The sequence below is a fragment of the Capra hircus genome, chromosome 19, assembly GCF_001704415.2.
Source record: "Capra hircus breed San Clemente chromosome 19, ASM170441v1, whole genome shotgun sequence".
Lineage (NCBI taxonomy): Eukaryota > Metazoa > Chordata > Mammalia > Artiodactyla > Bovidae > Capra > Capra hircus.
This window is the reverse complement of record NC_030826.1, coordinates 29,059,797-29,083,572: the sequence shown is the minus strand read 5'-3', so window position 1 is coordinate 29,083,572 and position 23,776 is coordinate 29,059,797. Positions and strand designations below refer to the sequence as shown.

Sequence of the window (23,776 nt, the reverse complement as noted above, 5' to 3'; positions counted from 1 at the left end):
CACCCCAGACCTCCCAAGTTTATATCTTCGTGGTTCCATCCTCATCATGAGACCAGCATCTTTTTGATCCCAGTTCCAAATTCTCAGGAGAGACACTCTGTTTAACCCAACTTGGAGCAAATGACCAAATCTGGTTCAATTAGGTGTGGCCAGGGCTAGAGTCATATGTTATACCCATGCTTGGTAGAAAACAAGCTTTGTAAATGGAATTGATCTCATGAACTGAGAAAATGTCTTGAGATAGATTTAGTGTTAGGTTAAACTGTATGAAATTGCCAGTGTCCTGCTGCCTTTGACTTTCAAGGCATCCACTTTGTAGGTTTCATAAAAATACTAATTTGAGGGTTGAGTGGATGACCCTTTTTCAAGGTGACCAATTCGGTGGGTGCTCTGGCCAAAGCCGTCTATGAGAGGTTGTTCCTGTGGATGGTCACCCGCATCAACCAGCAGCTGGACACGAAGCAGCCCAGGCAGTACTTCATCGGGGTATTGGACATCGCTGGCTTTGAGATCTTTGATGTGAGTTGTTTGGATAAATGATAGACCTCAAAGGGCCCTTCTGCTTTGTGTCTGCTCTGTTGAATCACCCCTGGATTTTCCAGACTCACTTAAATTATTTGGCATCTAAAACATCCAGTTCAACAGCCTGGAGCAGCTGTGCATCAACTTCACCAACGAGAAACTGCAACAGTTTTTCAACCACCACATGTTCGTGCTGGAGCAGGAGGAGTACAAGAAGGAAGGCATCGAGTGGGAGTTCATCGACTTCGGGATGGACCTGGCCGCCTGCATCGAGCTCATCGAGAAGGTAAGAAACACTGCTCCCCGGGGCAGCTGCTCATCAGCTGGGCCACCCCTTCTTTGCTCTAACTCTTCTCTGCCAACAGACTGGCTCCCTAAACCTATGTCCCCAGGCTCTGAACCTTCAGAGAGCCGAATTCCCAGTGCAGAAAGGGTAAACGTTTGGCAAGCTCCCAGAATCTGTTCAGACAATTAAAGAGGTATGTGAGTGATCCAGATCCAAGGGCTCAGTGATCCCCAAGAATGTGAATGAAGCCCGTAGGTGACTCGGCATTTCATACATACTTGAATTGTCCAAGGAGGAGGGACCATGAAGCAGTGGGCTTCCTGGAGGAATGTCACTATGAAAACAGGATGATATCAACTTTTTAAAAAGGAATTCCCATCACATTTTGAGCACTGGTTGTGCTGGAAGCTTGTCTTCCTAAGGTGGCTACTGAAAAACCCAGATTTTATTGCTTAAAATATTACTCCTATGATTTTTATGTCTATGTATGGAAGGAAATGGCAACCCAATAGTCTTGCCTGGAGAATTCCATGGACAAAGGAACCTGGCAGGCTACAGTCCATGGGGTCGCAAAGAGTCGGACACAACTCAGCGACTGTCACTCACTCACTCATGCAACTTAACGTTTTTTGTAAATTTGTTTATAAAAGGGAGTAAGTTGGGGAAATATAGCTTTTTTTTTCCTTCCTATATAGGGAAAAACTTGGTTCTTCCCTACTGTGTGTTTCTCTTCTATGAATTTGCTTTACTCCTCACACAGAGCACTTCGTTTTTATATTTCTGGTCACCAAACATATGGAGGTTTTTCCTCATGACAGCAAGCAATCCTCTGCAACATTAACTGGTCATCCTACAGTTTAACTCAGTTCTGGCACTCTCTACCCAGAGACGCCAAGTTCAAGCAGTAGGTCCCCAGGTGTCCTATAACGTCTCACCTCCTTGGCTATAAATCAAAGTTTCTCACAACCCTGTCCTCAGGTTTAATTAATTTACTAGAGGGGTTCACAGAGCTCCGGAAAACAGTTACATTTACCAGCTTATTAAAGGATTTGACAAAGAAAACAGATGAGGGACTTCCCTGGTGGCCCAGTGGTTAAGACTCTGTGCTTCCAATCCTGGGTACCCGGGTTTGATCCCTGGCTGGGGAACTAAGATCCCACGTGCCATATATTGTGGCCAAAAGAATAAAATTAAAAGTAAATAATTTTTAAAATTTTTTAAAGGATTCAGATGAACAGCCAGATGAAGAGACATATGGGACGGGATCTGGGAGGGTCCCAGATGCAAGCGCTTCTGTCCCCAAAGGTTGAATTGTGTCACCCTCCCAGTGTGGACATGTTTGCCAACCTGGAAGTTCTCAGAATCACCTACAACTAGGATTTTATGGAGGCCTCCTCATGTAGGCACAATCATTCATTAGCTGCATTTCCAGCCCCTCTCCCCTCTCTGGTGGATGGGGGAGGGGATGAAAATCCCAAGCTTCTCATCATGGCTTGGCCTTTCTGGTGACCAGCCCTCAGCCAGGGGCCCCCACCCCAGAGTCACCTCGAGAAAACGATAGATGCTCCAGCACTCTTATCACTAGGACATTTTACAAAGCCTTTAGAAGCTCTTTGCCAGGAAGCAGGGGCAGAGACCAGTATCTATATTTTCTATTATCTCACAAAGAGCTGTACTTACATACGTGCAATTTCATTCCATGCTTTTTTGTTCAGCAAACATTAAATAAGCACGTACTATGCTGCTGTGCTTAATGTCAAGCACTATTCTGTCATAGCACCAAGCAGATCGACAGCCTTGTTCTCGCAGCACAGACATCCCAGTGTTCCTAGTAACAGTGACAGCACCAAAGAAGTCGCCCTTGGCTCCTACCGAAGATGGAGTCACTGGGGATGTACTAGTGGACACTGAGGATCGTCTATTATCCTCCCTCCAGCCTATGGGCATCTTCTCCATCCTGGAAGAGGAGTGCATGTTCCCCAAGGCCACGGACACCTCCTTCAAGAACAAGCTGTATGACCAGCACCTGGGCAAGTCCAACAACTTCCAGAAGCCCAAACCTGCCAAGGGCAAGGCTGAGGCCCACTTCTCCCTGGTGCACTACGCGGGCACTGTGGACTACAACATTGCCGGCTGGCTGGACAAGAACAAGGACCCCCTGAATGAGACGGTGGTCGGGCTGTACCAGAAGTCTTCACTGAAGCTGCTGTCCTTTCTTTTTTCCAACTATGCTGGTGCAGAAGCAGGTGACATCCTTTTTTAAAATCCCCCTTGGTGGAAACTATGTAATCACTCACAGCTCATGAAGAACCAGTAATTGGACATGAGCTTCAGGATGACTTTGATTTGCCTGTTTCTGTTTTTCTTTCTCCTACTTCTATTCTTCCTCTTCCTTAAGAGATTTAGTTATAATCATATGACCCACAATTCTACTCCTGGGTATACATCCCCCCCCAAAAACCCCCACTAATTTGAAAAGATATATGCACCCCAATGTTTATAGCAGCATTATTACCATTGCCAAGGTATGGAAGCAACCTGTGTCTACCACCAGATAAATAGATAAAGAAGACATGGTAATGTCTTGTGTGTGTGTATACGCACATATAATGGAATATTACTCAGCCATAGAAAAGAATGAAACGTTGCCATTGCAGCAACAAGGACGGAGTCGGGGGGCCTTACGCTAAGAGGAGTAAGTCAGACAGAGAAAGACAAATACTGTATGATACCACTGATCTGTGGAATCTTAAAAAACCAAAATCATAGAAACAGAGGTCGGATTTGTGGTTGCCAGAGGTGGGAGGTGAGAGCTGGGGAAAAATTGGGTGAAGGGGGTTAAAAGGTGCATACTTACGATTATAACATAAATAAGTTCTGTGGTTGCAATGTACAGTGTAGCAACGATGGTTAATAACGCTGTGTTGTGTATTTGAAAGCTGCTAAGAGAGTAGATTTTAAAAGCACTTAACACAAGAGAAAAGCTAATTACGGAGGTGATAGACGTTAAGCAGCAGTGATCATTCTGCAGTATATACGAATATCAAATCATTCCTTTTGATTCACACCTTAAATTTATACAATGTTATATGTCAGTTACAGCTCAATAAAATGGATGGGGGGTGGGTAGGAAGGCCACCACTGTGTCCTCAGGACTCACCAGACACACCCTCTGTGTCTGTCTCCAGGCGACTCCGGGGCAAGCAAGAAGGGCGGGAAGAAGAAGGGCTCCTCTTTCCAGACCGTGTCCGCTGTGTTCAGGGTTTGTTTTTTCACACCTTCCTCATTCAGTTGTTTTTCTGCCCAGTGAAACAGCGTTTGGAAAGGTAAATGTGCTTCTTCTGGTTTGTGTCCCAGGAAAATTTAAACAAGTTGATGACCAATTTAAGGAGCACTCACCCTCACTTTGTGCGATGTCTGATTCCCAATGAGACTAAGACACCTGGTGAGTGAGAATCCGCCAGAACAGGACTCCCTGAAACATAAGCAAAATCCCGTGGGGGGTGTGCACATGTGTGTGTGTGTGTCGGCGAGTCTGTGTGCACGTGCGTGTGTGCCTCCCTGAGGATGGGGTCATGATAGCCTTTATCTCTTTCCCGTCTATGAAATAGGGCTCCCAGATTTAACAAATCAAAAATATGAGACCCCTCCCCATTAAATTCAAATTTCAGATGAGACAGTGAAAAGTTTCTTAGTATAAATATGACCCATGCAATATTTGGGATATACTTACACTGAAATAATTATTTTACTGTTTCTCTGAAATTCAAGTTCAACTGGGTGTCGTTTATTTCACCTATATCCCTACTAAGAAATTATTTCCAAAATATTATGTATTGGGTTGGCCAGAAAGTTTGTTCAAGGATTCCATAAGATGTTACATACGAACTCTTTGGCCAACCCATCATCAACTCAAAGGACATAAATTTGAGCAAACTCTGGGAGATAGTGAAGGACAGAGAAGCCTGGCGTGCTGCAGTCCGTGGGGTCACAAGGAGTCGGACATGACTGGGTGACTGAACATCAACCACAGCACATAGATAGGTACATTATATTCATAACTCTCATAAGGTTCTTAAAAACTCCTCCCTCCCCCCACAGAATGAAGAGCCACTATATTTGCCAAATAATCAACTTAGGTCTTCCATAATAAAAGCAGAATCAATAACAACTGTTTTCTGAGCCCACTACAGTCTCATTATTATGTTATGTATTATAACATTATTATGTTACTGCTTATAACAGTTCACTGCAAGGTAATGTGCTTACCTCCATTTCATAAGTGAGAAAATCGAGAATCAGAGACCAGTGCAGGAGACCTTTAACCATCCCCAGTCTTGGATTCACAAATATTCCTGGAGTAGGGCTGAGTTTCAGGGCTCTTTGTCACAAAGAAAAGACCAGACCGTCACATACACTGTGGCTATGGGGCAGCCCCACTGATCAGCTAAGCTGTTCCATCCCAAAGGCTGGGCTTCGGCATCAAGTCCTGCTTCAGCAACATTACAGGAAAGCAGATGATGCAGGAAAGCAGCCCAGCTGCACCTGTGACTGCTCAGGGGCCCGCAGCCAAGTCCTTTCGCTTTCTGGTCTATAAAAGGAGGCTTGAATGGCATTTTATTGACTCATTCACTTGGTTATTTACTCATTTATTTACTGAGTGAAAGTGATAGTCACTCAGTTGTGTCCAACTCTTTACAGCCCCATGGACTATTATAGCCTGCCAGGCTCCTCCGTCCATGGAATTCTCCATTCAAGAATACTGGAGTAGGTAGCCATTCCCTTCTCCAGGGGATCTTCCCGACCCAGGGATCAAATCCAGGTCTCCTGCATTGCAGGCAAATTCTTTACTCTATGAGCCACCCAGGAAACCCTATTAGTGAGCACTTATAAATGTTGACTTATTTTGTAAATATTAACCCCCTTCACCCTCCTTAGAGGGTTGTTGTGAGAATTAAATAAGCCAGTACATGTACAGCACTTAAAACAGGACCAGTCATAAGAGAAAAAATTGTAACTGTGTATGGTGATGGGGGCTAGCTGGACTTCTTGCAGCAATCATTTCATAATTATATACAAATATGGTTGTACACGTGAAACTAATAAAATGTTATGTGTCAGTGATACCTCAATTTTTAAAAAATGCTAGTAGATAGCACTACAGCAGTAGTTGTAGGTGAATTTAAATAAACTCTGTCAGTTCATGATTGATGAGGCAGACAAAAATATGTAAGAGTGTATGCAATATAATAAATTATATGGTCAACCTCGCCAAAATATCAAACACAGTAATGACAGAGGAGGCTTCTTCTTTGCATATTCTCATGAAACCCTTACACCTGATTATTTATTAGGCCCCCAAGGAAAATAACAAAAACAAAACAATATAGGGCAAAACACATTATGAACACTGCAAATGTTGGCTGTCAATTATAGTAATAATAAAAACTGTTGTTATTATGAGAATAATAATGATGAGAGACATTTCTAGATCAAGACAACCATTCTGTCCTCACCAGAGTCAAGAGCAATGAACAGGGCAAAGATTAATATTTTGGCTTTTAGTCCCATGGTTGTGGGGTGCTAGAGTCTCCCCAGGATGTTGAGATTATTTCTACTGGCACCAAACCTTCCCATTTGAGTCTGGGTATCCAGGAGTCTCGTGGTACCCAGACCATCAGAGAAAACAGTGTAAAAGCCGCTAACAGGCCCTGGGCTCCTCTCTCCCCAGGCGTGATGGACCACCACCTGGTCCTGCACCAGCTGCGCTGTAACGGGGTCCTGGAGGGCATCCGTATCTGCAGGAAGGGCTTCCCCAGCCGGATCCTCTATGCCGACTTCAAACAGCGGTAGGTCGCCTGCCTTTGCCGCTCTCTCCTTTGGAGGGTACCTTCTGCATCCCCCAAAGGCACTCCTGCAGCTGGGTGTTGCGTGAGCTCCCAAGGTTTCCATAGGATTCTTCTGCTGAGGCGACGAGCCTTTGCACAGAGCAAGGGCTAGACCAGCCCAAAATAATCCCAGGATCAGAGCCCAGACTACTCGAGGCTGACTGGGACTCCAGACCAGAGTTTCTCAACCCCTGCACTGTGGACATTTGGGGCTAGACAATCCTTCATCGTGAGGACTGTCCTGTGTGTCACATGATTTTAGCAGCACCCCTGGCCTCGACCCACACCGCTTCAATCTCAGATAGTGCCCAATGTTCCCCAGTTGAGATTCCCTGCCCTAGACCAACACTCTCCTCCCGACTGCCATCCGGGCCCACAAGTCCCGGCCTTGCCCATGGGGACAGGTGAGAAGAGGACACTCTAGAATGACCACTAGCCTGCAGGTCACAGCTGATTTCAAGGCTCTTTTAAGTCAGATAAGAGTCATCTCCTCTGAAAGCACCATCCCAGCCATGCACTCAGCTGGCCTTGCTTCCATATGTTTCTCTCCCTCCTGCCACAACCCGCTTGCCTAAAATCAACTCCTAGATTCCCCTCTGCCAGACTAGTCACTGTATAATAGTCCATTTCCATGGCTGGAGCAGGAGAAGGTTCTGGAAGGCCTGGTCTCAGGCACAGAGCCTTTCGCAGGAGTTGATTCCATTGGGAAATTTTGCCCCTCAACTGAAAGCTCCACCCTCCCCAGAACTGCCCAGATGGTGGGGAAATGTAAGTAGGTGCCAGTCCTGACCTGGCCTGCAGTGCAGGTGAGGCGTCTCCTCGGCTCCCACGTGCTGGGCCCGCTGCTGGCATGGCCTCGTCCCCTCCGCCACAGTGGCTCCCTGGATTCTACCTCCCAGACTCCACCCTGGGTACAAGGGACACCACCTCCTCCTGTCCCAGAGAGACAGGGCTGGGACCCCGCTGGGCTCCATGGCCCCAGGGCCTGAGCGGGGAGGAGCAGGAAACAGCAGCCCTCAGGAAGCAGCGGGGCCAGCACCCTCCCGGCTGCACCCAGGGCTGTGTCACCAGAGGCTCTTCTCCAGACCACTCACACCCAGGCCCCAGGCTGACCCCTCCCCCTCCCTCGTCAGGTACCGGATCCTCAATGCCAGTGCCATCCCAGAAGGGCAGTTCATCGACAGCAAAAATGCTTCCGAGAAGCTTCTGAACTCCATCGAAGTGGACCGGGAGCAGTATAGGTTCGGCCACACCAAGGTGAGCACAGGTGGGGCAGGGACGACCCCCACCCCAGGTAACCCCCAGGTCAGTGGGGTTAACCTCCAAACCCTCTTTTGAACTGTGGTGTTAGAGAAGACTCTTGAGAGTGCCTTGGACTGCAAGGAGATCCTACCAGTCAATTATAAAAGAAATCAGTCCTAAATATTCATTGGAAGGACTGATGCTAAAGCTGAAGCTCCAATACTTTGGCACTTGATGCAAAGAACTAACTCATTGGAAGAGACCCTGATGCTGGGAAAGATTGAAGGCAGGAGGAGAAGGGGATGACAGAGGATGAGATGGTTAGTTGGCATCACCAACTCGATGGACATGAGTTTGAGCAAGCTCCAGGAGTTGGTGATGGACAGGAAGGGCTGGCGTCCTGCAGTCCATGGAATTGCAAAGAATCAGACACAACTGAGCAGCTGAACTGAACTGGGCTGCTTGTGAGCTGATGGGAGGAAAGGTGTCTCTTTCCTGTTCCGGGAAGCCTGACGGTCCCTTGCCCAGAAGCCCAGGCCAAGAGAACTCTGTCCAGGAATAGGTAGCTCTCTCTATGCTGATTTTAAGTGTCTAGAGGCTTAATTGGAAATTCCAGCCCCAGCCCTAGCAGCTATAGAAGAAATCAACAGGAGCAGAGAGTGAGTGCCCCTAAAGGGGAGAAGGAGCCCAAGAGATCAGAGAACACAGAATTCCGGGGACCGTGAGGTCCTAAGAAGAATTATCACCAATAAAAATGATCACCATTATTGAGCACGTGTGCACTGAGACCTGTGACATGCCTTCTATACACATTTTACCTAATCTTTCAGATCATCTGATGGTGATAAGGGTGGTACTTATCTCATGGGGTTATTGGGAGGCTCCCAGAGGACAAGAGACTTGTTCAAGGTTGCATGGAGAGTGGGTGACAAAGGCCAGCTGCAAATCCTGGCCTGACTCCAAAGCTCCGTGTCCTAAAAGGGGCCAGGGGACCATCAACCCCATTAGGGAAAAGCCTGCAGCCCCCACAGGTGCCCTGGTCCCGGGAACATCACAGAGGCAGAGGAAGCCCTACAGGTGTGGGCAGTGCAGAGAGGGGCCTCAAGGGTGGGACCCACCTCCTCAGCTGGGCGGAGAGATTGGAGGATGAGGATGGGGAGGCAGAGCCATCTGTGAGTCCCTCCTGGTCTGCATGTGTGATTACATTTCTGCCCTATCCTTGCTTCCTGCATGTGAACTCCAGCAGAATCTGTCTGCCTGGGCCAGCGGGGCCTGGAATGTACCTTGGAACAGGACACAGAGGGGCTCCTGCAGAGAACACAGCCTCCAAAAACTGAGTCCAGCGAGCCAGATGGCTGCTGGTCCCAAGTCAGGGCTCCAAAGGCGAGGGCTGGGGCTAGACAGAGATAGCCCGCCTTGGGCGCGCAGGCTGAGGGTGAAGCAGGGCCCGCCTCTCCTTTCACACAGGTATTCTTCAAAGCTGGGCTCCTGGGCCTCTTGGAGGAGATGAGGGATGAGAAGCTGGTGACCCTGATGACACGTACACAGGCCTTATGCCGGGGCTACCTGATGCGGGTGGAGTTCAAGAAGATGATGGAGAGAAGGTGATGCAAGCCGTCGCCTCCCTGCCCTCCTCCCTGGAGCTGACCTTCGCTTCATGCTTTAGTCTTAAGATGTTCACTTATTTGTCCCACATTTGCTGAGCCACGGTTCTGTGCTGGGGCCTCTGCTTGACACTGGGGATGCAGAAATGTGCCCTGGCCTCCAGGAGCCCACAGAGGAGTGGGAGGCAGACACCCGCTCGGCTAGTTTTCACGCCTGTGACAAGCGTAGTGTCAGTTGTATTCAGGGCCAGGTGGACAGACTGGGGGCTGGGGTTGGCATGAAAGGGCAGCAAAAAAGAAAGAGCTTTCCAAAGGAGGCTTTGCATGGCTGGAGGAAGGGTGGCCTGAGGGTTGCGGGGAGCAAAAGCAGGTCACTTGACTGGAGCAAGGAGAGGCTGGCAGTGGAGGTCCCCACCTGTCATCTTGAAGAGCCCAGGTTAAATCTCCCACTTGATGGGGAGCCATGGAGGAGATGAGTGAGAGGATCAGATTTGTTTCAATAGCTCAGACAGGTCACCTGGGGGACTTTCCTGGCAAGCCAGTGGTTAAGACTCCACGCTTCCACTGCAGGAGACACAGGTTCGATCCCTGTTCCAGGAAGTAAGATCCCACTTGCCGCACGGCAGGGCCATGAAACAGAAAACACACATACTCAAAGAGGCCACTGGCAGCCGCAAGAAGAGCAGGCCTGAAGGCGCAAGAGGGGCCAAGGCCAGGCTGCAGGGAAGCCCAGACAGAAGACGACAGGACCCGATTAGGACGCAGATGATGGGGGAGAGAGGACGGAAGGGACTGGATGAGGCTCGAGGGGCCTTTGTCCTTCAGTAATTCAACAGGAGGAGCAGCAGTACTGTGGGCCAGTCCTGTGTGGGGTTCACTGGGACCCCTTCTCCCTGATACCCTGTATTCCCCGTCCTTCACTACCTCCCGGAGTTTGCTCAGACTGACAACCTTAGGGTGAGCATTTTCAGTAGGGTGGTGGAGGTGGAAGCCAGGTGGATGGAACCTCTCTCACCTCCCAAATTTGCACGTGCTGTTTGCTCTCCTCTTCGTTTGCAGAACAGACTCTGGGGCTCATGGGATGGGTTACAGCCAAGCTGCACCTCCTTCCCACCTGACCGATAAGGGTGAAGGTCTTGGGGCCCACGGGGGCAGGGTGGTGGAGACTGCACCTTGCTGTGGTCCATTAACCCCAGTCCTAACCATACACAGGGACTCCATCTTCTGCATCCAGTACAACATCCGATCTTTTATGAACGTCAAGCACTGGCCCTGGATGAACCTGTTCTTCAAGATCAAGCCCCTGCTGAAGAGTGCGGAGGCTGAGAAGGAGATAGCCACCATGAAGGAAGACTTTGAGAGAGCCAAGGAAGAACTGGCCAGATCTGAGGCTCGCCGAAAGGAGCTGGAGGAGAAAATGGTGTCCCTGCTGCAGGAAAAGAATGACCTCCAGTTGCAGGTCCAGTCTGTAAGTATCTCCCCAAGGCCAGGAGGATCCGTCAGAGTTTATGCAAGAGATAGTGGTGCCACCCAGTGGGCTTGTGGGGTATTACATCACTACCCTGCTTGTAAAAGGAGGCCAGCCCGGGCTTGTGAACTCAATACACCGCAAAAGACATCTGCAAAGTGAATTTCTGCTGACTTTATTTCTCCCTGTCTTCTACAGCAGAGTCAGATGTATTTTTGCTGTGGGCATGAGGGGGATGTGTTTGTCATAATAAAAAATCTGTCAGTGATGTACCAAGTCTTTTTAAAAATCATGTAACTAAATCACTGGGAGTTCCCTGGTGGCCTAGTGGTTAGGATTCCAGGTTTTCACTACCGTGGCCTAGGTTCAATTCCTGGTCAGGGAACTAAGATCCTGTAGGCTGAGTGGTTCAGCCAAAAAATTTAAAGATAAAAACATTTTTTAAAAATTAAAGATATGCATATTTTCAAAGATATAGGGAAAATAAAGCTGTATATCTAGTCCATAACACTCTGGCAGCATAATGGTCTCATTCCACAGAGTCAAGACATTTAGTGTTTGCTCTTTTTAGTAAGCTCCCAATACATTTACCTTTTGCTTAAGTGTACAGCACCTCCTCCTCCCCTTCCACTTTCCCAAGCACGGGGAGCACAACAACAAGTTTTAGAACCAGATATCTGGGTTTGCATCCCAGATCCTCCACTTGGCAGCTGTGTGACCTCAGGCAGGTGACTTATCTTCTTTGTGCCTTAGTTTTATCAACTGTGAAATGGACACAGCAATAGCCTCTCACCTCTTAGGGTAGCTGGGAGGCTCAGATGAGTTCATGCATGTAACACAGGACATGTTCAGTAAACACAGAAGGCTATTCTTGCCAGACTCTTTTCATCCATTACCTTGAAATGCGTGTCCAGTTCTCACAACACTGAGAAGTACGAGAGGATATAATCAGTTTACATTTAACAACATAATCAGCTAATCGTGGTCACTCCAAGAGACTCATTGTAGATCCTTCTGGGGAATGTACATATTTAATCACTTGTTTCTATTTGGGGTTTTTCTTTTCTGTGGCTTAAGGAAGCAGGCCTCAGGAGTCATAAAAAGCACTTTGCTATGGAGAGTTTTAAAAGGTGGTCAAGTTTGGGAAATATTAGTTAGCATGTGAAAGCACAGAGTGGATGAGTTGATCTTCAACTTGTGCAGGAGGAAGAGGGAGATGGCCGGGCATCCAAATGTGACAAATTTGCAGAGGCTTTATGAATGCTACGTGTGCCTTTGCTTGAGAATTTCTATTAAGTAGATGACACCATTAGTGGCTAAAAAAAAAGTATTTGGATGATATACATGAGTACGTGCATGCATGTGGGCACACACGTGCACATATGTGTGTATGTGTGTGTGTGGCGATGATCCATTCCTTGACTTGGGTCCAGATAATGGGCTTTCGGAGGGTAAAGCCCTTCCCTCTGGGGTTGGTCAAGAGGCTGATTAAAGGACAACAGTCTGTAAATAACACGGTCCTATTGTATAGCACAAGGAACTGTATTCAACATCCTGTGATGAACTAAAACGGAAAAGACTATGAAAAAGAATGTGAATCTGTGTATAAATGAATCACTTGGCTGCACAGCAGGAACTAACACAACACTGTAAATCAACTATCCTTCAAAAAATAAATTAGAACAAACAATGATCTGTCTGGTTTTTAGGAAACAGAAAACCTGATGGATGCCGAGGAGCGGTGTGAGGGACTCATCAAAAGCAAGATTCAGCTGGAGGCCAAAGTGAAGGAGCTGAACGAGAGGCTGGAAGAGGAGGAGGAGATGAATTCTGAACTGGTTGCCAAGAAGAGGAACCTGGAAGACAAATGCTCCTCCCTCAAAAGAGACATCGATGACCTGGAGCTGACCCTGACCAAAGTGGAGAAAGAGAAGCATGCCACGGAGAACAAGGTGGGCATCCCCACCCCTCCTCCCAGGAGACAGGTGGGGAAGTAACTGCCTGGAAGTGGGAGGGGAATGAACCACCTCCGCCCTGTTCTTAAACCTGTGGGCTCTTCCCTCGCTCCTGCTACCTGCCTGGTCACACCACAAGCTTCTAGCCCCAACCCTTCCTCCACAATGCAAGAGATCCTTCAAGAGAAGCCCTTGGCACAGGGAAGCCAAGAAACGTGCCCACAGAGCCAGGCAGATGATCGGGGAGGCAGGTGGTGAAGGAAGCAGAAAACTGGACCACACCAAGGACTGGCAGGGAGGTTAGAGGATCAGGGACCCTCATGCATTACTGGTAAAAGGTAGACTAATGCAGCCTATGGAAAAGCCATCTGGAAATTCTTAGCTGAGTTAAGAATCCACACATCCTTCAACCCAGTGGTTCTGCTTCTGGGTATACAGACCAAGGAGTTCTCCTGCCAGGTCCATAAGGGGACATGTATGAGGAGGCTCACGGCAGCATTTCTTGTGGTGGGGGGGATGGATGCTGGAGGCAGGATCAGGGTCCACCTGGGGGGATGGAGAGGCGAAATGTGGAGGACACACAACAGGCTGTACACACAGCCACCAGGACAACGAGATGGATGTGAAAGGCCTAGTGCTGAGTGTGGGGATAAAGGAGGAAAATGAAACATATAACATGAAACAGTTTATGCAGACTAAAATTACATGCACACAAAATAACACTTCACAAAAATACATGGAAAATACAGTCCGTGATTCACAGCATCTTTGCGGCCAGGGAGGCAGAGACGGCTCAAGGCGACGTCGAATGGACAACTGGGTGTTGATAGGAAGGTGACAGGGAAGGGGCAGGGACTGTGGCAAACTGGAGAGCACTTGCCCTGCCCCCAGGTGGCATCCAGGGCCCAGTGCCAGCCAGTGGTTGCCAGGTGGGGATGTGAACGCTGCATGGCCAGAGCTTCTGATTTTCCTCGAGAAATCAGACATCCAGATTTTAGGTGAAATCTCATTTTTTCCACCAGTGTTTACAACTTATTCAAAAGTTGTAAACTATTATGTGGCCAGATTTGGCCCGTAGGTCAGGAATTAACGACCTCTGATCTGGAAGAGTGTTGCACATGGGAAAAGCTCAATTGAATGCTTTAAAGCTCCACGGTTGGTGCCCTTGCCCTGCTTCCTGACACAGGGGACTCCCCGTTCTGGATTTTCTTGCATAGCACCTCCTGCCTATTCCTCTTCCCCTTCCTGCCTCATTCTAAACCCTGGCCAGCTAATAAACAAATTCCCATGGATATAATCTGATGAGTACAGGTTGATATGTTGTTTTTTGGAGGCAGCATATTTGCATGAATAATGTCCTTCTGTGTACCAAATGATGTCCTCTTTAAAAAAAAATTATCCTAAAGGGCCCTGTGATAGGCCAGTGAGGACTGAAAAACACCAGGGGCTGCCAATTTCAGGATGATGCAGCCAACATCATGGGCACCTGCTGGAGAGGCAAAGAAGTAGTAACCAAAAAAGAGAAAGTCAAAGAAAAAAAAAATCAATAGCCTTTGCTGGAAGCTTCTTAATTGTTTGAACTGGTTTCAACTAGTGATATACTCTCTTAGGTAAAGAATCTTTCAGAAGAAATGACAGCACTTGAAGAAAACATCTCCAAACTGACCAGAGAGAAGAAATCTCTGCAGGAAGCCCACCAGCAAACACTGGATGATCTTCAGGTTGAAGAAGACAAAGTCAATGGTCTGATCAAAATAAACGCCAAGCTGGAGCAGCAAACAGATGACGTGAGGAGATTTCATTGCTATGCCCTAACACTGATGACTTGCAGAGGCAAAGACAAGATGAGGTCTACACAGGATGCAGGGTTGAGGCTTCCGACTCTGGGGTCAGAACCTCTGGAGTTCAGATCTCAGCCCCTTCCAAATAAATGTGGAATGCTGAGTGAGTCACTGAAACTCGTGAAGCCCCGGTTTCCACCTTGTGAAATGGGAATTCAATTAGCTTTAGCTGCAAGAGTTTTCATGGAAAGCGTAGCACACAGAGCGTGTTCAGTAAAATGTTAGCTGCAAATATCACCGCCACCATCGTCATCACTGTCATCCTCACCGTCATCCTCACCCTCAGCATCACCAGCATCATCACCACCACCATCATTGCTACCATCATCACCATCGTCATCACTACCACCATCACCACAATCATCACCATCACCACCATCATCACCACTATTATCCCATCACCATCACTGTCATCACCAGCATCATCACCATCAGCAGCAGCATCACTATCATCCATTATTAGCATCCACTTGTAGGTCCTTCGGTTCCAACAGCTCCAATCCTATTCTAACTTTGTTAAAAATGAGTTCCCTTGGTGGCCTGAAAAATTACCATCCATCCCCTCCCTACCCCCACGTCATGTTACACTTTTGTTCTTGATATAAGAGCCAGGTTTGAAGCTTAAGGTTTCACTCCCAATCGTGGCTAGAATGTTTCCAGATTGCCGCAGTTGTCCTGAGGCCAAAGCAGGTGTCCTCCTCCCCAACAACTCCTTTCCCTCACTGCCCACCTCCCCTCCCCATACACATTCTTTGACTAAATCTCCCCACAGCTGCATGGTGCAGGTAGGGGAGAAGGTTGATAGTATATAATCTAGACCTTCCCAGGCACAGCTGGGGCAGTGCCCTCCCACAGGTGCCCCATTCTGTCTGGGTAAGAGTATGCATCCCCCAGCACCATGTTTCCATCGTGGGGCATGGGATAGGCCAAATGGGCATCAGCTGAAAGAGGCACTGGGAGGCCTCGGGGGGATCCAGCCTTTGCCAGAGGAGAGAAGAGGGAGGAGGCAGGGGGCCATGCTCCCTCCCGGGGCAGAGGTGAGGGCTCACACCTGCGGGATCCCTGGGACACTGCCCTTGGCTAAGAGGCAAGCTCAGTTCCCAGCAAACCTCAACCCTGCCCCCACTGTGTCTTCCCAGCTGGAGGGCTGCTTAGAGCAGGAGAAGAAACTGCGGGCTGACCTGGAGCGAGCAAAGAGGAAGCTGGAAGGAGACCTGAAGATGTGCCAGGAATCGATCATGGACCTAGAAAACGACAAGCAGCAAGTGGAGGAGAAACTCAAGAAGTAGCTCTTTCATGCTCACCTGTGTTTGAGCCCGAAAGCTAACTTCTGCCTTTGAAGGGCTCATAATTCAGGTATTTTAAATATATATATGTATCTATTTGCAGGAAGGAGTTTGAAATCAGTCAGCTACAGACCAAAATTGAAGACGAACAAGTTCACAGTCTGCAGCTACAAAAGAAGATTAAAGAGCTGCAGGTAACGTGTGGACACCTTCCCCACCAACTGGAAATCCCTCTATCAGCGACCCCTCCTTGCTCTTTCCCCTAGGTTTCTCTTTTTAAAATATTTATATATTTGGCTGCACTGGGTATTAGTTGCAGCAAATGAAATCTTGCATTGCATCGTGTGGGCTTAGTTGCCCTACAGCATGTGGGATCTTAGTTCCAGGACCAGGGATTGAACCTGAGTCCTCTGCATTGCAAGGCACATGCTTAACCATTGGACCACCAAGGAAGTCTCATCCCCAGGTTTCTTTTGCTGCTTTTTTGTCTTAGTCCTGTTGGAGCTTGAGAGAATCTCCTTCCCTTTTTTTGAAGTTAATATTCAAATTGTCTAAGTTGCATATAAATAGATTTTCTTGAAGATAATTAAAATTACCCATAGTGGCAACCCACTCCAATACTCTTGCCTTGAAAATCCCATGGTCAGAGGAGCCTGGCAGGCTGCAGTCCAGGGGGTTGTGAAGAGTCAGACACGACTGAGCGACTTCACTTTCACTTTTCACTTTCATGCATTGGAGAAGGAAATGGCAACCCACTCCAGTGTTCTTGCCTGGAAAATCCCAGGGACTGAAGAGCCTGGTGGCCTGCCATCTATGGGGTTGCACAGAGTCGGACACGACTGAAGCGACTTAGCAGCAGCCGCAACAGCATAAACTAAATATTATTGATAAGGGTGCTCTAAGCACCACCCCGAAGTCCAGGGTCCTTCCACCTTCTCAGAAATCCACGGCATCCTCTGGATCTTTTGTACACATGGATCTATGTACATAGACACAAAAATATATAGGAGATGTGTACATGGATCTATGTACATAGACACAAAAATATATATATAGGAGATGCATGCATGCACGCTAAGTCACTTCAGTCATGTTGACTCTTTGCAACCACATAGACTGTAGCCTGCCAGGTTCCTATATCCATGGGATTCTCCAGGCAGAATACTGGAATGGATCTGCAATGGATTGCCATGCCCTCCTCCAGGAGAGCTTCCTAAAAGGAACAAGAATATTAAATAAATATGTATATATATAAACTTCTACATAATACATATGTATATGGGGACTTCCCTAGCAGTCCAGTGGTTAGGAGTCAGTGCTTCTACTGCTGTGGGCCCATGTGTGATGCCTGGTCAGGGAACTAAGATTATCCAAGCCACGCAGCATGGCCAAATATATATATACGCACTTAAAATATTTTATAGAGACTATCATTATGCGAGTTGCTCTCTTCATGTAGCAATGCATCCTGCAGAGCTGTCCATGGTAGACCTGAGTGGACATCTTACTACTTTGTGGTCCCCTGGACCACGGGCTGATCTGACCATTCCCCTACTGATGGGCACTTAGATTGTGGCCAAGTTTTCTTCCAAGGATTTAACGTTATAATGTATTCTTGACCTTATGAAGCCCACCCCCAATCCTCCCCACCATGTCCTCCCCAAAGTGGGGCTGTTGCCCAACCCTCCATGACCTTGCTGACCCAGTGACCCTTCCAGGCCCGCACTGAAGAACTGGAGGAGGAGGTGGAAGCAGAACACACGCTCAGAGGCAAGATTGAGAAGCAGCGCGCGGACCTCTCCCGGGAACTGGAGGAGATCAGCGAGCGGCTGGAAGAAGCCAGCGGGGCCACTTCGGTCCAGATCGAGATGAACAAGAAGCGGGAGGCAGAGTTCCAGAAACTGCGCAGGGACCTGGAGGAGGCCACCCTGCAGCACGAGGCCACGGCGGCCGCTCTTCGCAAGAAGCACGCGGACAGTGTGGCCGAGCTGGGGGAGCAGATCGACAACCTGCAGAGGGTCAAGCAGAAGCTGGAGAAGGAGAAGAGCGAGCTGAAGATGGAGATCGATGACATGGCCAGCAACATCGAGACTGTCTCCAAGTCAAAGGTACCTGATGCTTTTGCTCTCTGCAAAGGCGAGGCAGCATCCACCTGCTGGGTGAGCGGGTACAGTTCCATGCCTGCAACTCACTGCATGTTCTGAACGGTAACACTCTCTCCACTTCCATCTGCTCCTGGCTCCCCAAATTCATTCAGGTCACCAGAGCCCTGATCCAAAGATCTGCTACAACTCAAGATCTCATTATTCATCTAGTCTTTCCCAAATGTTTCCAATCCATCTCCCATTTTCTTTCTTTCTTTCTTGATTTGTGTGTACATGCCTGCTAAGTCGCTTCAGTTGCATCTAACTCTTGTGACCCTATGGACTGTAGTCCGCCAGGCTCCTCTGTCCATGGGATTCTCCAGGCAAGAATACTGGAGTGGGTTGCCATGTCCTCCTCCAGGGGATTTCTCAGCCCAGGCATCGAACCCAGGTCTCTTACATCTCCTGTAGATGGGTTGTTTTTTTTTTTTTTTTACTACTAGCGCCACCTGGGAAGCCCATTTATTTATTTGCTTATTATTTATTTGGCTGTGTCAAGTCTTAGCTGTGACACACAAAGTCTTTTGTTGTGATGCTCAGACTCTCTAGTTGCAGCGCATGGGTTTAATTCAATTCCTCCACAGCATGTAAGAGCTTAGTTCCTGGACCAGGGATCAAACCCGAGTCCCCTCCACTGCAAGGCAGATTCTTCAAGGTGGCAACCCCACTTTGAAGCTAAACTATCAAGTGATTTGATACTAGGAACCCAGGATCCATTTTTCCTATTCATGTTGGCTTTTTTTTTTTTTCAAGAGTAATGTGGAAAGGATGTGCCGGACTGTGGAAGACCAGTTTAATGAGCTCAAGGCCAAGGATGACCAACAGACACAGTTAATCCATGACCTGAACATGCAGAAGGCAAGGCTGCAGACCCAAAATGGTGAGGATGGGCAGGGCCCTGGGGTCCCGCTGCACTGTGGAAGAGGGTGGTCCAAACCCTGACGTGGGCCCACATCTGTTTGCCAGGGGAGCTGAGCCACCAAGTGGAAGAGAAGGCCGCTCTGATCTCACAGCTAACCAAAGGCAAGCAGGTCCTCACCCAGCAGCTGGAGGATCTTAAGAGGCAGCTGGAGGAAGAAACCAAGGTAAGGATGGGTGCCTCCGTCTAGAAAGGTAGAGTCGGGTGGGACCTGAGAAGCCGTGGAGCTGGTTGAGGGCAGTGCTGTGTCATGAAGTCTGGTGCTGCTCCTCTCTTCCTTGCAGTAGGACAGGAACAAGTTCTTGGAGGTTCCAGAACCTTGGCATTGGCTCTCCTTCTTCAGAGCTAGAAAATTCGACCAGGGTGCTCCATCCTCGGAGCCCCTCTGTCCCCCAGTGGAGGGGCTGATGCTCCCCTCCCCAGGCAGGGGCATCCCCTCCCCCACCACGGTGCTAGCTGGGCCATCTCTGCCTCCGTGCGTCTTCCCACTCTGCCCAGGAATCATTCCACCCCCTTGAAACGCTCTCCTCTCTCTCCTCCATCACTCTTTGTGTATCACCAGCTACAACACCTACATTTAAGAACCCCCTCCTCCAAAGGGCTGGGTGGTTTGGGAGCACCCTTGGGGCATTTGCATAAATGTTAACACCATTATCATGTGCTTGATGTTAATATCAAGATATTTATAATTCACATCCCCCAACTAATCTGTCAGCTCCTAGAGGGCAAGAATTATTTTTCCCCACTGTAGTAGTTAAGAGTAGTTACAGCACACAGTAGAACAGTGCACACAGTAGGTGCTTAGTAAATGTTGTTGATGTGTGTTCGAGAACTAAAACAGAAAAGCAAGTGTGCCCCAAACTGCATATATGTAGTTCTGGGGTTGCCCTGTGCCAGCTAAAACTTACAGCGGGCTCTTCTGGAATTCCAGCAAACTCCATCTGCCTCGCCTAAAACACAAGAAAAGTGCTGTATTTGTCTCCCATCTTTCTAGCATATGGCTGGGGTTCCTGCGAGACTTGCAGGGCAGAGGGAGTGGAGAGAATCAGAGCCTGAGAAGGCCCCTTCCAGGAGCAAGGCTGTCCTTTGGCAGGATACAGAGGGAGCTAAGCTTTCCTTTCTGGGAAAAGTTTGTTGTTTATTTGTGTCTTTGTTGTTATTGTTCAGCTGCTAAGTTGTGTTTACTCTCTGAGACCCCAAGGACTGTAGTCCATCAGGCTACATGGGTTCCATGGGGTTCTCCTGGCAAGAATACTGGAGTGGTTGCCATTTCCTTCTCCAATCTGTGCCTTTAAAAGGATGCAAATACATGAGTTACTGCACTGGGCCAACCAGAAAGTGGTCTGTGACCGTTATGATGAGAGCACCAATGTCCTCCCGACCAGGTAGAAGTGAGTGATGGAGGCCTCAGACATGTCCCCCTTCTGCTTGGGAAGCGGTGGCAGAGCCGTGGAAACTGCACAGCTCATGTCAGAATTCCCGGGTGGGGACACAGCCCCCTGATGACACCAGAATATACGTTTGGGGTTTTCATGGTCACAGTATTCCGAAACACTGCCTTAAGTAGTGAGAAGATTAATCCCTTTCTGATTCTTCTCCAATTATTCTGATTAAATAAGGAAAAGGTCTCAATTTGGATGTTGTTGTTTAGTCACTGAGTCGTGTCTGACTACTTTGTGATCTCATGTGACCCCACCAGGCTGCTTAGTCCGTGCATTGCATTTATTTGGTTACCTTCTGTTTACGGCAAGTGTTAATGATTTTCCACTTAAATGTAATAGTCTACTTTTTAAAAAGCGAAGTAAATAAAACAGGAGCTATGCTGCTCCAGCTAAGTTTGTGAAGGCAGCAAGTGAATGACTCAAGTTGGGAAACACTGGTTGAAACAAAATTTCTTACCCTGGAAAATGACCAAACGGTTTTGCAATTTGTCACCACGGTGATGCCGCAGGCCAAGAGCGCCCTGGCCCACGCCCTGCAGTCCGCCCGCCACGACTGCGACCTGCTGCGTGAACAGTACGAGGAGGAGCAGGAGGGCAAGGCCGAGCTGCAGAGGGCGCTGTCCAAGGCCAACAGTGAGGTGGCCCAGTGGAGGACCAAGTACGAGACGGACGCCATCCAGCGCACGGAGGAGCTGGAGGAGGCCAAGTAGGGGCTCCCAGGTTACGCTAGGAGAGATGACCTTAAGACACAAGGAAGAGACAGGGGACAGGCCCTGTCTTCCTCCCTAGGCCTTCAAGTTTTCCTAAGCATACAGACTGGGTCTCCATGCCCTTCCCCCTGAGTCCTGTCCATTCATTCCACCTGGTCCCCTTGGCAACTCCTAGGTGACTGCTTTACCACCAAACGTTTTGGGATTCTTCAGGTGATACTTAGATCCTATCCAATCATCAAACTCTAAGGCCTTGGTCTTAACAAATTCCAGTCCTTTTTAGAAGGCTCCATTCCCTCCTGATCTGACAGTTACTTCTGAAAGAGTCCACCTTTCCCAGCAACAGTAGGTCTGATCCTCTTAGGAAGAAACTGGCCCAGAGGCTCCAGGAAGCAGAGGAAAACACAGAGGCTGTGAGCTCCAAGTGCGCGTCCTTGGAGAAAACCAAGCAGAGACTCCAGGGAGAGGTGGATGATCTGATGCTGGATTTGGAGCGGGCCAACGCTGCCTGCGCCTGCCTGGACAAGAAGCAGAGGAACTTCGATAAGGTCCTTCCCCATCACTCGATGCAAGAGATGTGTGAATGCATACATCCTTTGGGGTAGGGGGAGGTGCACAGAGCGTCAAGTCCGGAGTGGAGACTTTGGGGCTTTGCACTGTCTCTTGATTTTTGTGACAGTCCCTCTGGAAGGAATTTTATTTTTCATCAAAGTTAATTCAGATTACTTTGAGACCACCATATCTTTCAGGATACAGCAGATCTCTATAGAGATATCAGAGTTTGGAACCCCTGAGTTTGGGGAATCCCCCTGTTTCTTTGGTCTCTAAAGGTGGGAGGGTCCCACTTTGGCATTGCTGACATGACTCACTGTTAACATGACTCAGTTCCTAGCCTTCTCGGCTCCTCACGGGTCCCTCTGTCACCTCCTAGGTCTTCTCAGAGTGGAAACAAAAACTGGATGAGAGTCAAGCTGAGTTGGAAGCAGCTCAGAAAGAGTCCAGGTCTCATAGCACTGAAGTCTTCAAGATGCGCAATGCCTACGAGGAGGTGGTGGATCAGTTAGAGACACTGAGACGAGAGAATAAAAACCTGCAAGGTGGGCACTGCCCATTGCAGGGGTAAGAAGCCCCCAGCTCTCTCCCCCAACTCACAGGGAGTCCCCCCACTTCTCTTCCAGCCACCTCTCCCCCACTTAGCCACAGCTGCCTCCTTCTCACTGCCCCTCAAAATCCTTGCATCTCCTCAGTGACCCCAAGACCCAAACTCCACCAATGGAAGGCATAGTGGCAGCCAAGCCTCGTTCTCAAGAACAGATGGCCTGTGGGCTGCCAAGCTCCCTACACTGCTAGAGAACAGATCTTCCGTGGATTCTGTCTCTGCGTGGCTTTGTGTCCTCGGTTCTGACACTAAATCCCTTAGAGTCTCAGACTCCTGATCTACAAAATTAGACCAGACCCAGTGCCCCTGAATGCCCCTTCTATTTCCAAGACTGTGATTCTATGCACACTCTCCATGATTTCCTCCCTGGTCCTCTCCATCGATCAAATAGAACCTGTGGAAATAGCCTAAATCAAGCCTGTCCTTTGCAGAAGAGATTTCCGACTTAACCATGCAGATTGCGGAAACAAACAAGAATCTTCAGGAAGTAGAGAAGACCAAGAAGCAGGTGGAGCAAGAGAAGTCAGACCTCCAGGCTGCCCTGGAAGAGGTGGAGGTAAGTGCCTGGGACGTGATGGAGAAGCACAGAGCACTTCGGAAGGGGAACTAGACCATGCTCCCTGGGTGCCCTTCCTGCCAGGAGCCCACCTGGCAGGAAGTTCTGTTGGAAAGAACATTCAGCTGCCCGCACCCCACAGTGGGGGTGGGGAGGGCAGCTGTGTCCTGCTGCTTCGTCTCCTCCAAGTCCTCCAGTCCACCGTATAAAATTTTCCCTATTGAATAAATAAACCTGTCTTTATGTCCTCAACATCTCAGAAAGCAAGAACTCCATCACCAAACATCCTGAAAGCCAGGTCCGAATGCCTTAGCTTCAGCAAAGAGCTATGCACAGTCATATTTGGCCACTGGGAATTCCATGTGGCCCAAAGAGTGCAATGTCCTGATTTAATCATCCACGGTGGCCAGTGCGGACCAGATGGTTGAGACGTTTCCAGGGAAATTTCCACGACTCAGGGTTAACAGGAGAGCAATTTCTCTTTCTCTGTCTTTCAAGAGACGAGGTAGGCTCCTGATTTATGGTCACTATTTTTTTTTACAAAGACACAGTAATCAAATTTTTACTAATTCAAAGCGATGCTCTGTCCTCAAGACATAAGGCTGTTTGTTTATAACAAAGTTTCAGTTCTAGTTTCAGCACTAGTCACAATTTGGGAGCGAACCGTTTGACCTCTTTGAGCATTGTTCTAGTCATTTGTAAAACGAGTGTAACAGCACCCGTTTTATCACGACGGGGATGAAAAACCTCGTTC

At 48.5% G+C, this 23,776-nt stretch overlaps 1 protein-coding gene across 1 annotated transcript in view; it reads left to right on the top strand.

Annotated features, from left to right (window-relative positions):
• MYH13 (myosin heavy chain 13) overlaps positions 1-23,776 on the top strand; it is a 47,860-nt gene that overhangs the window by 15,601 nt on the left and 8,483 nt on the right. Inside the window, exons 12-31 of the mRNA XM_018064654.1 lie at positions 370-519; positions 638-808; positions 2,745-3,054; positions 3,997-4,070; positions 4,166-4,253; positions 6,540-6,657; positions 7,830-7,953; positions 9,406-9,542; positions 10,755-11,010; positions 12,720-12,962; positions 14,576-14,752; positions 15,946-16,091; positions 16,196-16,286; positions 17,811-18,200; positions 18,990-19,116; positions 19,203-19,321; positions 21,107-21,303; positions 21,672-21,855; positions 22,239-22,404; positions 22,898-23,022. Of these exons, the coding sequence (XP_017920143.1) occupies positions 370-519; positions 638-808; positions 2,745-3,054; positions 3,997-4,070; positions 4,166-4,253; positions 6,540-6,657; positions 7,830-7,953; positions 9,406-9,542; positions 10,755-11,010; positions 12,720-12,962; positions 14,576-14,752; positions 15,946-16,091; positions 16,196-16,286; positions 17,811-18,200; positions 18,990-19,116; positions 19,203-19,321; positions 21,107-21,303; positions 21,672-21,855; positions 22,239-22,404; positions 22,898-23,022 (3,393 nt within the window). The remainder of the gene's footprint in view (positions 1-369; positions 520-637; positions 809-2,744; positions 3,055-3,996; positions 4,071-4,165; positions 4,254-6,539; positions 6,658-7,829; positions 7,954-9,405; positions 9,543-10,754; positions 11,011-12,719; positions 12,963-14,575; positions 14,753-15,945; positions 16,092-16,195; positions 16,287-17,810; positions 18,201-18,989; positions 19,117-19,202; positions 19,322-21,106; positions 21,304-21,671; positions 21,856-22,238; positions 22,405-22,897; positions 23,023-23,776) is intronic.